The sequence below is a fragment of the Carcharhinus amblyrhynchos genome, chromosome 21, assembly GCF_965287045.1.
Source record: "Carcharhinus amblyrhynchos chromosome 21, sCarAmb.v2.hapA, whole genome shotgun sequence".
NCBI lineage: Eukaryota > Metazoa > Chordata > Chondrichthyes > Carcharhiniformes > Carcharhinidae > Carcharhinus > Carcharhinus amblyrhynchos.
This window is the reverse complement of record NC_137344.1, coordinates 18,014,905-18,026,688: the sequence shown is the minus strand read 5'-3', so window position 1 is coordinate 18,026,688 and position 11,784 is coordinate 18,014,905. Positions and strand designations below refer to the sequence as shown.

The 11,784-nt window shown below is 47.0% G+C and overlaps 1 protein-coding gene across 1 annotated transcript; it reads right to left on the bottom strand.

The window, feature by feature from the left end:
* Positions 1-700: 700 nt before the first annotated feature.
* On the bottom strand, positions 701-1,828 carry LOC145356460 (somatostatin receptor type 2-like). Its single transcript, XM_080209194.1, has one exon. It carries the CDS (start codon positions 1,826-1,828, stop codon positions 701-703), a length of 1,128 nt encoding a protein of 375 aa, XP_080065320.1.
* Between the last annotated feature and the right edge of the window lie 9,956 nt (positions 1,829-11,784).

Below are 11,784 nucleotides of genomic sequence, written 5' to 3'. Positions count from 1 at the left end.
GAGAATGGGATTGTACTGGAGCTCATCTCATTAATATGCTAACTCTCCAATTACCTGCAAAAAGACTGGGCTGATATGATATATATATATAATACATATATAAGAGGAAAAGTCAGGTTTGATGCTGTTTTCCTCTCTCTCCCTCCACTGATGCTGAGCATCCTCAGTAGTTCTTGCTTATCTTTTAGATATCCAGCCCCGAGGTCGTGTGCGTTGCCCAGTGCGGAGCTCCTGCACTACCCGCCATACAATCCAGTCATCAGCCAACTAATTCACTCGTGAATCTGCCGGAGGAGCCGGGTGACAGTGGGATGAAATAGCTCAGCTTCCCATTAAAGACGAGATTCACTGAAGCGGCCAAAGCTGGACCGGTGCACGGGAGAACTATGCTGAAGCTTTGCCACGTTAACACCACAGTTGCTTTTAACCATGTTGGGGCGACACAGAAAGCAGTTTGTTAGTACACTGGAATACGTAGCAATGGAACATTAGCCTCGGCTGCTGGAGCTAGGGTTAGACCTATCTGTACTGCCCACATTAAAATCCGCTTACATTAAAATCCAGTACATTGCAAACCCCACGAGTCAGCTTAGACGGAGCCAAGATTTACCTGGAATTTTACACTGGGGAAGGGCGCCGAGCTCGGTGCAAGGTGATCTCTCTGCTGGGGTGGGGGTAATTTTTTGGGGGAAGGAGCATTTTAAATACTGGTTTGGAGATCATCGCCATTCAGCAGGGTCCTCTGAGTCTCTGTGACATCCTGGAGTCTGGATTTGTCCTGGCGGCTGTCACTGCGGTCAGCCTCATCCAGGCCACTCACCTTCTTCAGGCACAGCACGTTCTGAAAGCTCTTCTTGAAGTTGTCGGACAGGAAGGCGTAGAGGATGGGGTTGGCGCAACTATTGGCGTAGGAGAGGATGACCACGAACTCATAGAAGCCCTTCATGGCCAGGGTGGGCTTGACATCCACAGCCAGGGGCAGGAAGTTGAAGATGTAGAAAGGCAGCCAGCAGAAGACAAAGACCGCCACCACAATGGAGACCATCCTGGTGACCTTCTTCTCGGATTTCTTGCGCTTGGAGGATCCCACGCGGATGCCCGAGGCTTTGACCTTGATGATGATCATGAGATAGCAGAGGCAGATGATGGTCAGGGGCAGGAAGAAGCCCAGGGCGAAGGTGTAGATGCCAAAGGCGGTGTACCAGGAGGGGTTCTGGCTGGGCCAGGTGATGGTGCAGCTGCTCCTGCCATTGCGGGTCTGCACGGCCGAGTAGATCATGATGGGCAGAATAACCAGCAGGGAGATGAACCACACCGCCCCGTTCACCAGCTTGGCCAGCCGAGGCTTGCGCCACTTGGAGGATTTGATGGGGTGGACCACGGCCAGGTAGCGGTCAATGCTCATCACAGTCAGGCAGAAGATGCTGGTGAACTGGTTGATGCCGTCCAGGGTCATCAGCACCCGGCAGGCAGCCTGGCCGAAGGGCCAGTGGGCCAGGGCCGCCTGGGTGGCAAAGAAGGGCAGCGCCACCATAAAGAGCTCGTCCGCGATGGCCAGGTTCAGGATGTAGATGTTGGTCACCGTCTTCATCTTGGCGTAGCGGAAGATCACATAGATGACCAGCGTGTTGCCGCTGAGACCCACTACACACACCACAAAGTAGATGAAGGGCAGGAACACGCTGCCGCTCATGTCCAGCTCAGTCTGGTTGGTGGGCTTGCTGATGTTCTGGGTGAGATTGGGGTAGATCCCGCTGGAGAGATTTCCCCCTTCCTCAAAGAGCCACTCCGCCGTGGTGCTGAGCGGCGTGGAGAGGTCCAAAGCCATCTTTCTGTGTGTGTGTGTGTTTGTGTTACCCTGGACTGATCCTTCACCCCAGCCTGGGCGCCTGCCTGGGCATTACACCAGGTTAAAGTCCAACAGGTTCATTTGGTAGCACGGGCTGGACATTATAGACAGGACCTGCCGCAAAAAGGTACCAAAAAAAAGGCTTTACTCAGCACCCACTATCACACACTCTTATTTTACCAGTGCAATAAGTAATATACTTGTATTAAAATAATGTACTAATGTAAAAATCAATACACTCTTTTTAACAACATCAACAGGCGAATTTGCAGCTAACTGCACTCAGTTTAACAGGTTCTAACCAATAACGTCTATTCCATTTTAAACACAGAGTCTCATTCTCAAATCCTTCCCGAAAACCGGGAGCCCACCGACCTGTGTTCATCCAGTCTTTTTGCTCCAGTTTCGCGGCAGAGGCATCCAGAAAATGATTGGGGCACCCTTTCTCCATTCAAACCCCCGCCAGGTTCGATCCCAGGACAGGTGGGATGTGGGAGCCAAAGTTAACAAAACCAAAACTCAGGGTCATCTCGGCGTTGTTTCATTTATTCAATCGTGGGGCATGGCTGGCGTTTGCTGGCCAACATTTATTGCCCATCCCTGGTTGCCCCTTGGAGGGCAGCTGAGAGCATTTCACGTTACCTTTAAAGAAACCAAACCTGACAATCTCTAACCCCTGGACAGCAGAAGTGCTGCAAAATTCCCAATGACTGACACAACGAGGGAGGAAATGTAATGATCTCACGGAAGGGTCAGAATCCACGCAAAATACCTTAGAATTTTAAAAAATTATCAATTCTAGGCAGGGTAAAAAGCCTCGGTAATCCGTCGGAATTTTATTTTTGATATTCAAGTTGATTCTCCAAACGCTAGGAAGGAAGGAAATCTAGGTCCTCCTTTTGCAATGCTTCGAATGTACATTTTAGCTCATGTCACCAGTGTCTATGCACAGAGCAGCTTGGGCACCTGTGGAATTCACCGTTCTTCCCAGATGGATTTTAAAGGTATTCCCGGCGCTTCAGTGAGATGTCACATTTCGGTGGTAAACCCTGAACCTTGGAAGCTGTGAAATGACCCTCAGGAAAGCAGGCAGACTGTCTGGACTGCTGTATTCACTATTGCAGACACCCCCTCGCCTTTACTATTCAGCAGACTCCTTCCATTCTGAACTGTCCAGCCCCCTTTTGTTGGAGGGTGGGAGGAGGAGGAGGGGGACACACACACACACACACACACACCTGTAGACACTTACCTTCCAGGGAGGGGGGGGGGCAGGAAACCTGCAATCCAATCCGTCCGTCTGTTGAGTTTTAGACAAACATTGGAACAAGATACCGTCTGATTTCACACCCAGTCCAAAAGCAGGAGTGGGAGCCTCCGGGGCTGTGGAAGTGGCTGAAAGCACCTGTGGTTCCTTTTGCCAGTGGCATCCGAGTGTTTGGAAAGGGCCAGCGAGGGGGTGGGAGAGAGATGCGACCAGATCCCAGCAAGCCTGGTCTCAGGCAGAGAGAAACGCAGCCCAACCTCAGGAATCTCCGCTGCTTTTGCGGAAGGAAGCAGCAGCCTCGACTGGTGCACACACGATGGAGCCAGAGCAGTGAGTGCTGATAGCAATTGATGTTAAATATCTCCGACGTTTCCAACGTATGCTTCCTACGTCAGGCTGAAGGCAGATAGCGAGTTCTTAGATCCCCGCGGGGTTGCATATGTCTGACTGCAGTAACACAGAGCGGAGGGAGCAGCAGACTGTAGCATTCCCAGCAGACTATAGCATTCCCAGCAGACTATAACGTTCCCAACAGACTATAGCATTCCCAACAGACTATAGCATTCCCAGCAGAACTATAATATTCCCAGCAGAACTATAATATTCCCAGCAGAACCAAAGCATTCCCAGCAAAACTGTAGCATTCCCAGCAGAACTATAACATTCCCAGCAAAACTATAGCATTCCCAGCAAAACTGTAGCATTCCCAGCAAAACTATAGCACTCCTAAGGGAACGAGAGCATCCCCAACAGAACTATACCTTCCCAACACAGCTAGCATTCTTCTTCACCTAGACTGCGCTGTAGTAAGTGTTCATGCTGTAAAAACACATTAGAGAACATCCTCTTGAGTGTAGGTGAGCGATTTCATTCATTCCCACGAATGAGGGGCTTTATTTGGCCATATTTGGGGTGGATGTGGAGAGGGGGATAAGTCACCATGGGAAGGCGGGGAACGGGGGAGTAAGTCACTGTTAACTCCCACACTAATCTGGAAGGTGCAGACTGGACTAGCTCTGTCTCTGCACTTGCCAGAAGTAGTGAAAGCACTCGATGCTGCAGAGGGTTATATGGCTGGGTTCTATCGACATGTTCTGTGATGTCCATTGCTCAATTCTCATTTCATGCTCTCTGAAGTGGATGCAACCCTCTCCCTCCCTGCACACGCATGGTGCGAAGGACAGGTGTGAGTGAGTGTGTATGTGTGAGGGTGAGTGCGAGTTTGTGTGTGTGAGTTTGTGTGTGTGTGTTTGTGTATGAGCGTGTGTGAAAGTGTGAGTGAGTGTGTGTGTGAACGTGTGTGTATGAGTGTGTGTGTGTGTAAGTGGGCGTGAGTTTGAGTGTGTGTGTATGAGTATATGAGTGTATGTGTAAGTTTGTGTAAATGAGTATGTGTGAGTGTGAGTTTGTGTGTGTGTGTGTTAGGCTGTGTGAGTGTGTTTGAGAGTGTGTGTGTATGTTAGGCTGTGTGAGTCTGTGTGTGTGTTTGTGTTAGGCTATGTGAGTGTGTGTGTGTGTATGTTCGGCTGTGTGTGTGTGTGTGTGTGTATGTTAGACTGTGTGTGTGTGTTTGTGTTAGGCTATGTGAGTGTGTGTGTGTGTATGTTAGGCTGTGTGAGTGTGTGTGTGTGTGTATGTTAGACTGTGTGTGTGTGTTTGTGTTAGGCTATGTGAGTGTGTGTGTGTGTGTATGTTAGACTGTGTGAGTGTGTGTGTGTGTGTGCTGTTTCACAGGGAAGTAGGGTAGGAGCGATATTGGGATTGGATTGCAGATGGCAGGAGGCAGGGAAGCTGATCTGATCTGATGTGGGTGCGCTGACTTTTGCTTGGGTGAACTCCGCTTCCGGCGTGAAAGACAGCAGGGACGGAGCTCCCAACCTGTGTGAGCGCATTGGCGAAATCAAAAGGATAGGCGGAGTGACAGAATCAACAGCAACCGCGAATTGCGATCTCTTCTGGTGAGAAATCACCGCTCCCCCCTACTCCTGACAGTGAGAAAGAGCCCAGTGGAGTAGACGCCTGGAAACATGGTAGGACAGAAAGAGTCAATCATGTCTCTCCTTCAACTCCAATCATGCTGTTGGAATTTGTATTGAATGAGTCACTTTTATGCACCGCTGCGCCTGAATTTTCTAAGTTTGCTGAGAACATTTGCAGTGGGATCTGAGGCAGGGCAATGTGGAAAATGTATGTAGAATCTTTACTAACATCACTTTCTTCAATGGTGACACTGAGCGGGTTTAGCCGCCAGGCTTTCCTTGGGTGAATGTTGCCTGAATTGCGCCCCAGTTTCCTGATCTACCTTCCTAGTAAATCCGTCACTTCAAACCATTCATCATCTTTAAAACTATTTTAATCTGAAAACACTCGAATGTTTCGAGGGGAAGGAGGGAGAGTGGATGGAGTGGCGGATGATTGAGTGGAGGGGATAGAATAGCGGGATAGAGTGGGGAGGGTCTTAGATTGCGGGAGGAGATAGAGAGGGGAATGGAGCTGCAGGGATCGAGTTGGGGAGCGGGATAGAGTGGGGGGAATAGAGAGGGGAGGCAAATAGAGTGGGGGGTGGTAGAGTCGAGGTATAGAGTGAGGATGGGGTTAGATTGGGGGAGGGGGTAGACGGGGGAATAGAGTTGTGGAGATAATGGGGAGGGGATAGAGTGAGGGGATAGAAGTGTGAGGATAGAGTGGAGAGGGGGATAATGTGGGGTTGGGTAGAGTGGAGGGGATAAGGTGGAGGATGGATAGAAGAAAGAACAAAGACCAAAGAAAAGTACAGGAACAGGCCCTTCAGCTCTCCAAGCTGCACCAAACATGCTGCCTGTCTGAACTAAAACCCCACATCCTTCTGGGGACTATATCCTTCTATTCCCATCCTACTCGAGTATTTGTCAAGATGCCCTTTAAAAGCCACTATCATATCTGCTTCCACTACCACCCCCAGCATCAAGTTCCAGGCACCCACCACCCTCTGTGTAAAAAACTCGCCTCATACAAATCATTTAAACTTCGCTTCTCACACTTTGAACCTATGCCCTCTAGTAATTAACTCTTCCACCCTGGGAAAAAGCTTCTGACTATCCATTGTGTCCATGCCCCTCATAATCTTGTAGACTTCTAACAAGTCGACCCTCAACTCTGTCATTCCAGTGAGAACAAACCAAGCTTCTTCAACCTTTCTTCATAGCTAATGCCCTCCACACCAGGCAACATCCTGGTAAATCTTTTCTGTACTCTCTCCAAAGCCTCCACATCCTTCTGGTAGTGTGCTGACCAGAATTGGACACTATATTATAGAACTAAGGTTCTATAAAGCCAATTTTTAAACTCAATGCCCTGGCCGATGAAGGCAAGCATGCCGTATGCCTTCTTGACTACCTTCTACAATTGTGTTGCCACCCAGATCCCTCTGCCTATCAATAATTTTAAGGGTTGTGCCATTTACTGTATATTTCCCATCTGTATCAGACCTTCCAAAATGTAATATCCCACATTTGTCCAGATTAAACTCCATCTGCCGTCTCTCTGCTCAAGCCTCCAATCAATCTATACCCTATTGCATCTTCTGATGGTCCTCATCGCTATCTGCAATTTGACCAACCTTTATGTTGTCCACAAACTTACTAATCAAACCAGTTACATTTCTTCCAAATCATTTAAATATATTACAAACAGTGTTGGGATAGAGTGAATTAGATGGAAAGAGTGGGGGGAGGGATGGATAGAGTGGGGATGGGATAGAGTGTGGGATAAATAGATGGATAGTGGGATGGATAGAGTGGGAGGGTTGGTTACAGAGGGAGGATGGAGAGAATGGGGAAGGGGGTTAAAGTGGGGAGATAGGGTAGGGAAGGGGGATAGAGTGGTGTGTTGGATAAGAGTAGGGGATGGATAGTGTGGGAGAGGGGGCTAGAGTGGGGGATGGATAGAGTGGGGGAGGGGAGCTAGAGTGGAGATTGGATAGAGTGGGGGAGGATGCTGGAGTGGGGTGATGGACAGAGTAAGGGCAGGGGATAGAATGGGGAGGGGGATACAGTGGGGGAGGGGATAGAGTGGGGGATAGAGTGGGGGATAGAGTGGGGGGATGGATAGTGGGGGGGATAAAGTGGGGGATGGATAGAGAGGGGGATGAATAGAATGGGGGCTGGATAGAGTAATACAGTGGGGAAGGGAATAGAGTGGGAGAGGGGGTAGAATGGGGGATAGATTGGGGTGGGGGATAGAATGGGGGGTTGGATAGAGTGGGGGATGAGTAAAGAATGGGAGACGGATCGAGTGGGGGAGGGGACTAGAATGGATAGAGTGGGGGAGGGGGTTTGAGTGGAGCGAGGGGGATCTTTCATGAAAACTTCAATTCACCTGTCATTTGACCATGAATATCTTGATTTAATGGAGGCTTCACAGTGATAGAGAAGGCGGAATTCTGCTGTACTAAAGGTATTTACAGTCAGAGAGCATCACAGATAATGAGTAAAGGGCCTTTTAACCGGCACAGCTACAGTTGCCCTTGCAATTCTCCATCTGTGTGTGTATCAACTTTGCTGCAATCCCTCTGTTCATATGCCTATTCACATCCTCCCTTCTCAACCCCTTTGTAATAATATTCTGTAGCTCAGTTGTCACCTATGGTTCAGTATTTTAGTAAGAATAAACAATTCTACCCTTGCTACTCTCCCCCCTCCCCTGACCATTTGTTCTTTGAATCTGTGCCCTTCTATTATTTCTGACGTAGTCATATTGGATTGTTTCTCCCTCCAGATCTGTTGAGTTTATCCAGCATTTTCTGTTTTTATTACTATTTGTTTGAACCTAGAGGTTCGAACCTGGTTCATCTTTGCTTTTCTTAACAGTTTGGGTGCGTTTTATTTTAGCTGGCGAAGAAGGGATTAACAGATCCCACTGCATTGAGTTCTTTCGAGAAAGTTTGAGGATTTTTTAAAAATTACATTCAAGTGACATCAGGAACTGAGGTTGTAACTCGGGTTACCATGGTTACCAACTACTCTGGCTTCGGAGTTAAGAGAGGCTTGAATAAAACTGTCGAAATATAGAGACCACCAGTGGCAAAGCAGTTTATTTCTTTGTAGGAGGAAGATTTAGCTACGGTAGCTAAGATCCTTAATAGGGAAGGAGAGCAATTATGCTGAGAGCTTTGAGGACAGAGGCTAATTGATGTGTTGTGCGCCTTCTGCCGAGAGCATGGACATAGATAAACTGATGGCATTAAGCATTTCTGACGAATGGCATTATTCACATTGTGTTAGAACACCAAGTGGTGCCATGCTGTCGATCAACAATTAACACACAGGCTGCCACACCGGTCGTTTTGCCTTACGTCAGCTTCAATACCCGGTGATGGCTTCATTGGCTCACAGGATTCCACTTAGTGGAGCTTTAATGTGGTGTATCTTTATTTAACTTGCTGTTGATGCGCTCTATTCCTCAGTAACAACTCTAATCATTCCTTCCCAAACATAAGCAGTGAGAGGAGTAAAATGACATTTTTTTTTACATATTTTAATTGATGTCTGATAGTTTCTGTCTTCCAAATTTTCGACAATTGACTCCAGATTGTACACATCTGCTTTTCATGATTCGCCTTTGGAAATTTCTCACAAATTGGGTACATCAAGTAACTACATCAACAACAAACACTGGAAAAATGTTCACAATTTTCAGCATTGGAAAGTATTTGCAGTGGTCAAGACTTAACTACCAAGAACTGACTTGCTCTAAATTTTTTTTTGTTACTTCAACCTGTATTGAAGGCAAGTCATAGCAATTAGGGTTTGTCCGCAATACTTTGTCGCAAGATTCAGGAAAAAAGATCTGTAAATGGACCAACGCCCCCAGTGATCAGAAATTGAATCTTTTGAAAAACATCATCACACAAAATAACTAAGATTATTTGTTTCCCATTTAAGATGGGGTTGGGGAGAATTCTCTTCTTTCTAACGACTTTGGAATTCTCTTCTCCAGAGAGCAGTGGAGCTTGGGATATTGAATACGTTCAAGGGTGAGCTTGATTCTCTCGTCAATCAAAAATCTGGCTGCGGTGAAAGGGGCGGGCAGTGATGGCTGGGGGAGGGCGGGGCGGCAAATACATGGAGTTAAGGTCACAATCAGATTAGCCGTGATGTTACTGAATAGCATAGCAGGTTCAGAATGGCCCACTCTTGTTCCTATTCTTTCTGATTTTATTATCCTCCTCTTGCTGATTCAGATATTTGGGACAGAGTGTTTAAGGTAATTAAGTTTTAAATTTATTTGTTAGTATCACAAGAAGGCTTATACTGCAATGAAGTTACTGTGAAAATCTCCTAGTTGCCACACTCTGGTGCCTCTTCGGGTACACTGAGAATTTAGCGTGGATAATCTCAACCAGCACATCTTTCAGACTGTGGAAGGAAACTGGAGCACCCGGGGGAAACCCATGCAGAAAGACGGAGAACATGCAGACTCCACACAGACAAGCCAGGAATTGAACCCAGATCCTTGGCACTGTGTAACTGCTGCACCACCGTGCCAACCAGCACAGAGAGCATCAACACCAGGTAAAAACATATCACATGGAATGCTCACTAAATTATATAAGACTCTGAGAGGATTTGACAGGGTACACACTGAGGCCGGAATTTTACCGTCATACCAGCCCCAATTCCAGGGGCGGGCTCGGCTCGGAGAATGGAATTCTCCACTGGCCTTGGGCGGAATCGTGCGAAACTTGGCAGAGGAGCCGGTAAAACTCTGCCCTGGGAGGTTTAAGTCTCTCTACAACAAAGGGAGCATAGTCTCAGGATAGGGTAGCAGCAATTTTGATCAGAGATGGGAAGACATTTTTTTCACACAGTGGGTTTTGAATCTTTGGAATTCTCAACCACAGAGGTTTGAATGCTCAGTTGTTCTGTGCATTCAATTCTGAGAGAAATAGATTTTTGGACTGTTAAGTGCATAATAGAATATAAGGAAGGAGCAGGAAGGTGATATTGAAGTGGAAAGTTGACCATGATAGTATTAAATGGTGGAACAGACTGGAGGGGCCAAATGGTCTACTTCTCCTACCTTGTGTTCTTATGAATATAAAGGAGGTAACATACCACAAACAATTTTCCCGTTTGTGACTTTGCTGTTGGATTGTAGGCAATGTAGCCACTGTGTCTCATGTCACCTCAAGAAGGACAGTACCAGAAACAACAGGCTTTAGAAGCTAAACGGTTATCGGGGTATATTCACATAATTATTTAAAGAAGCAAGCAATACAGCAGAAAGATTGAACTTTCCAATGAAGCTCTTGAACTTTGGAGACCACTTTAATTTTAAAAAACACAGTTAAACAAGTTTCCTTCAGTCCTCAGAGCACCTGAAATGAAGAATTTCTCAGAAAGGAGTAAGCAATCTTGTTCCTCAGTGAAAAGAGACTTTTACCTTTGTACGCAGTGCCTAAATTTAAGGTTTGAGAATATAATCCTCAGTTCTCTTAAAAGATGCGCTATGGTAGTAATTTAGTCACCACTTTTACACTGGGTCCCTTGCAATTTTCTTCCCATTAAAGTGAAAGGATAAAAAGTAGTGAATGCCAGTGTGAAAACCCCTTTGCTCTCTCAGCAGAGAGTACATTTTTAGATTCTGCTTTGGCTTACTTTAAGTACATTTGTCATGTTGAAAACTCCTTTTAAATTAAAATCTGAGAAAAATCGAGAAAATGTCAGCGTTGGTCACAATGGTGTTTATAACATAGTCAGCAATGGTGATCAGAATTTCCTATCAAACAATGGGTATGGCTTCTGCCTCCCATCCCCCCCACCCCAGAATGGGGGGGTCAAAAGCCCATACTGGTTCACCAATCCTCCGTCCAGGAGGAGCCCATAAGAAGGATGGGCTCTCGGAGCTGCTGGCCCAGTCCCAGCAGAGGGTCAGTATCTCTGGACCCTCAGCACTGCCAATGGGGGAGGTGTGGGCATTGCTGAAGCAGGTCAACAACAGCAAGTACACCGTCATTTGGGGAAAAAAAATAGGCCTTTAGGTGGGCTGTCTAGATGTTCAGGAATTAACAGCAACTCCATACCTAGGAATCATAAAACCATAAGAAGTAGGAACAGAAATGGGCCATATGGCTCATCAAATCCATTCAATGATATCGTGACTGATCTGATGTGATAATCCTCAACTCTACTTGCCCACTTTATCCCCACTTGATTCCCTCACTGATTAAAAATCTATCTCAGCCTTAGACATACAGGCCTCATCAGTGAAGAGGTCGAGAGATTCACTATTCTCTGAGAGAAGAAATTTCTCCTCATCTCTGTCATAAATGGGGAATTGAGGGGAACCCCCCCCCCCAACCCCCAACCCCCAAATGTGTTGGGTACAGCTGCCAGTGAGGCTTTTTAATGCTTGTAGCGTCATCACTGGGGTCTCCTATCGCAGGGAGGTGACAATGAGCTGGTGGCTGCGCTCCTTGTGGTAAAATGCTGGGGAGCTCACAAGGCCTGAATGTATGTAATTGGCAGGAGCGGAGAGCCAATCCGACCCCCAGTGTTCTCCTGGGGCAGTCTTACGACAATGGTAGAGCTTCCCTGCATCGTCGCAGTCCTCCCACCTCCAAGCAGGAGAGGTTCAGCCCACTGTGTTGTCAAAAGTATTTGATCCTCAAACATAAAACACTTTTGAT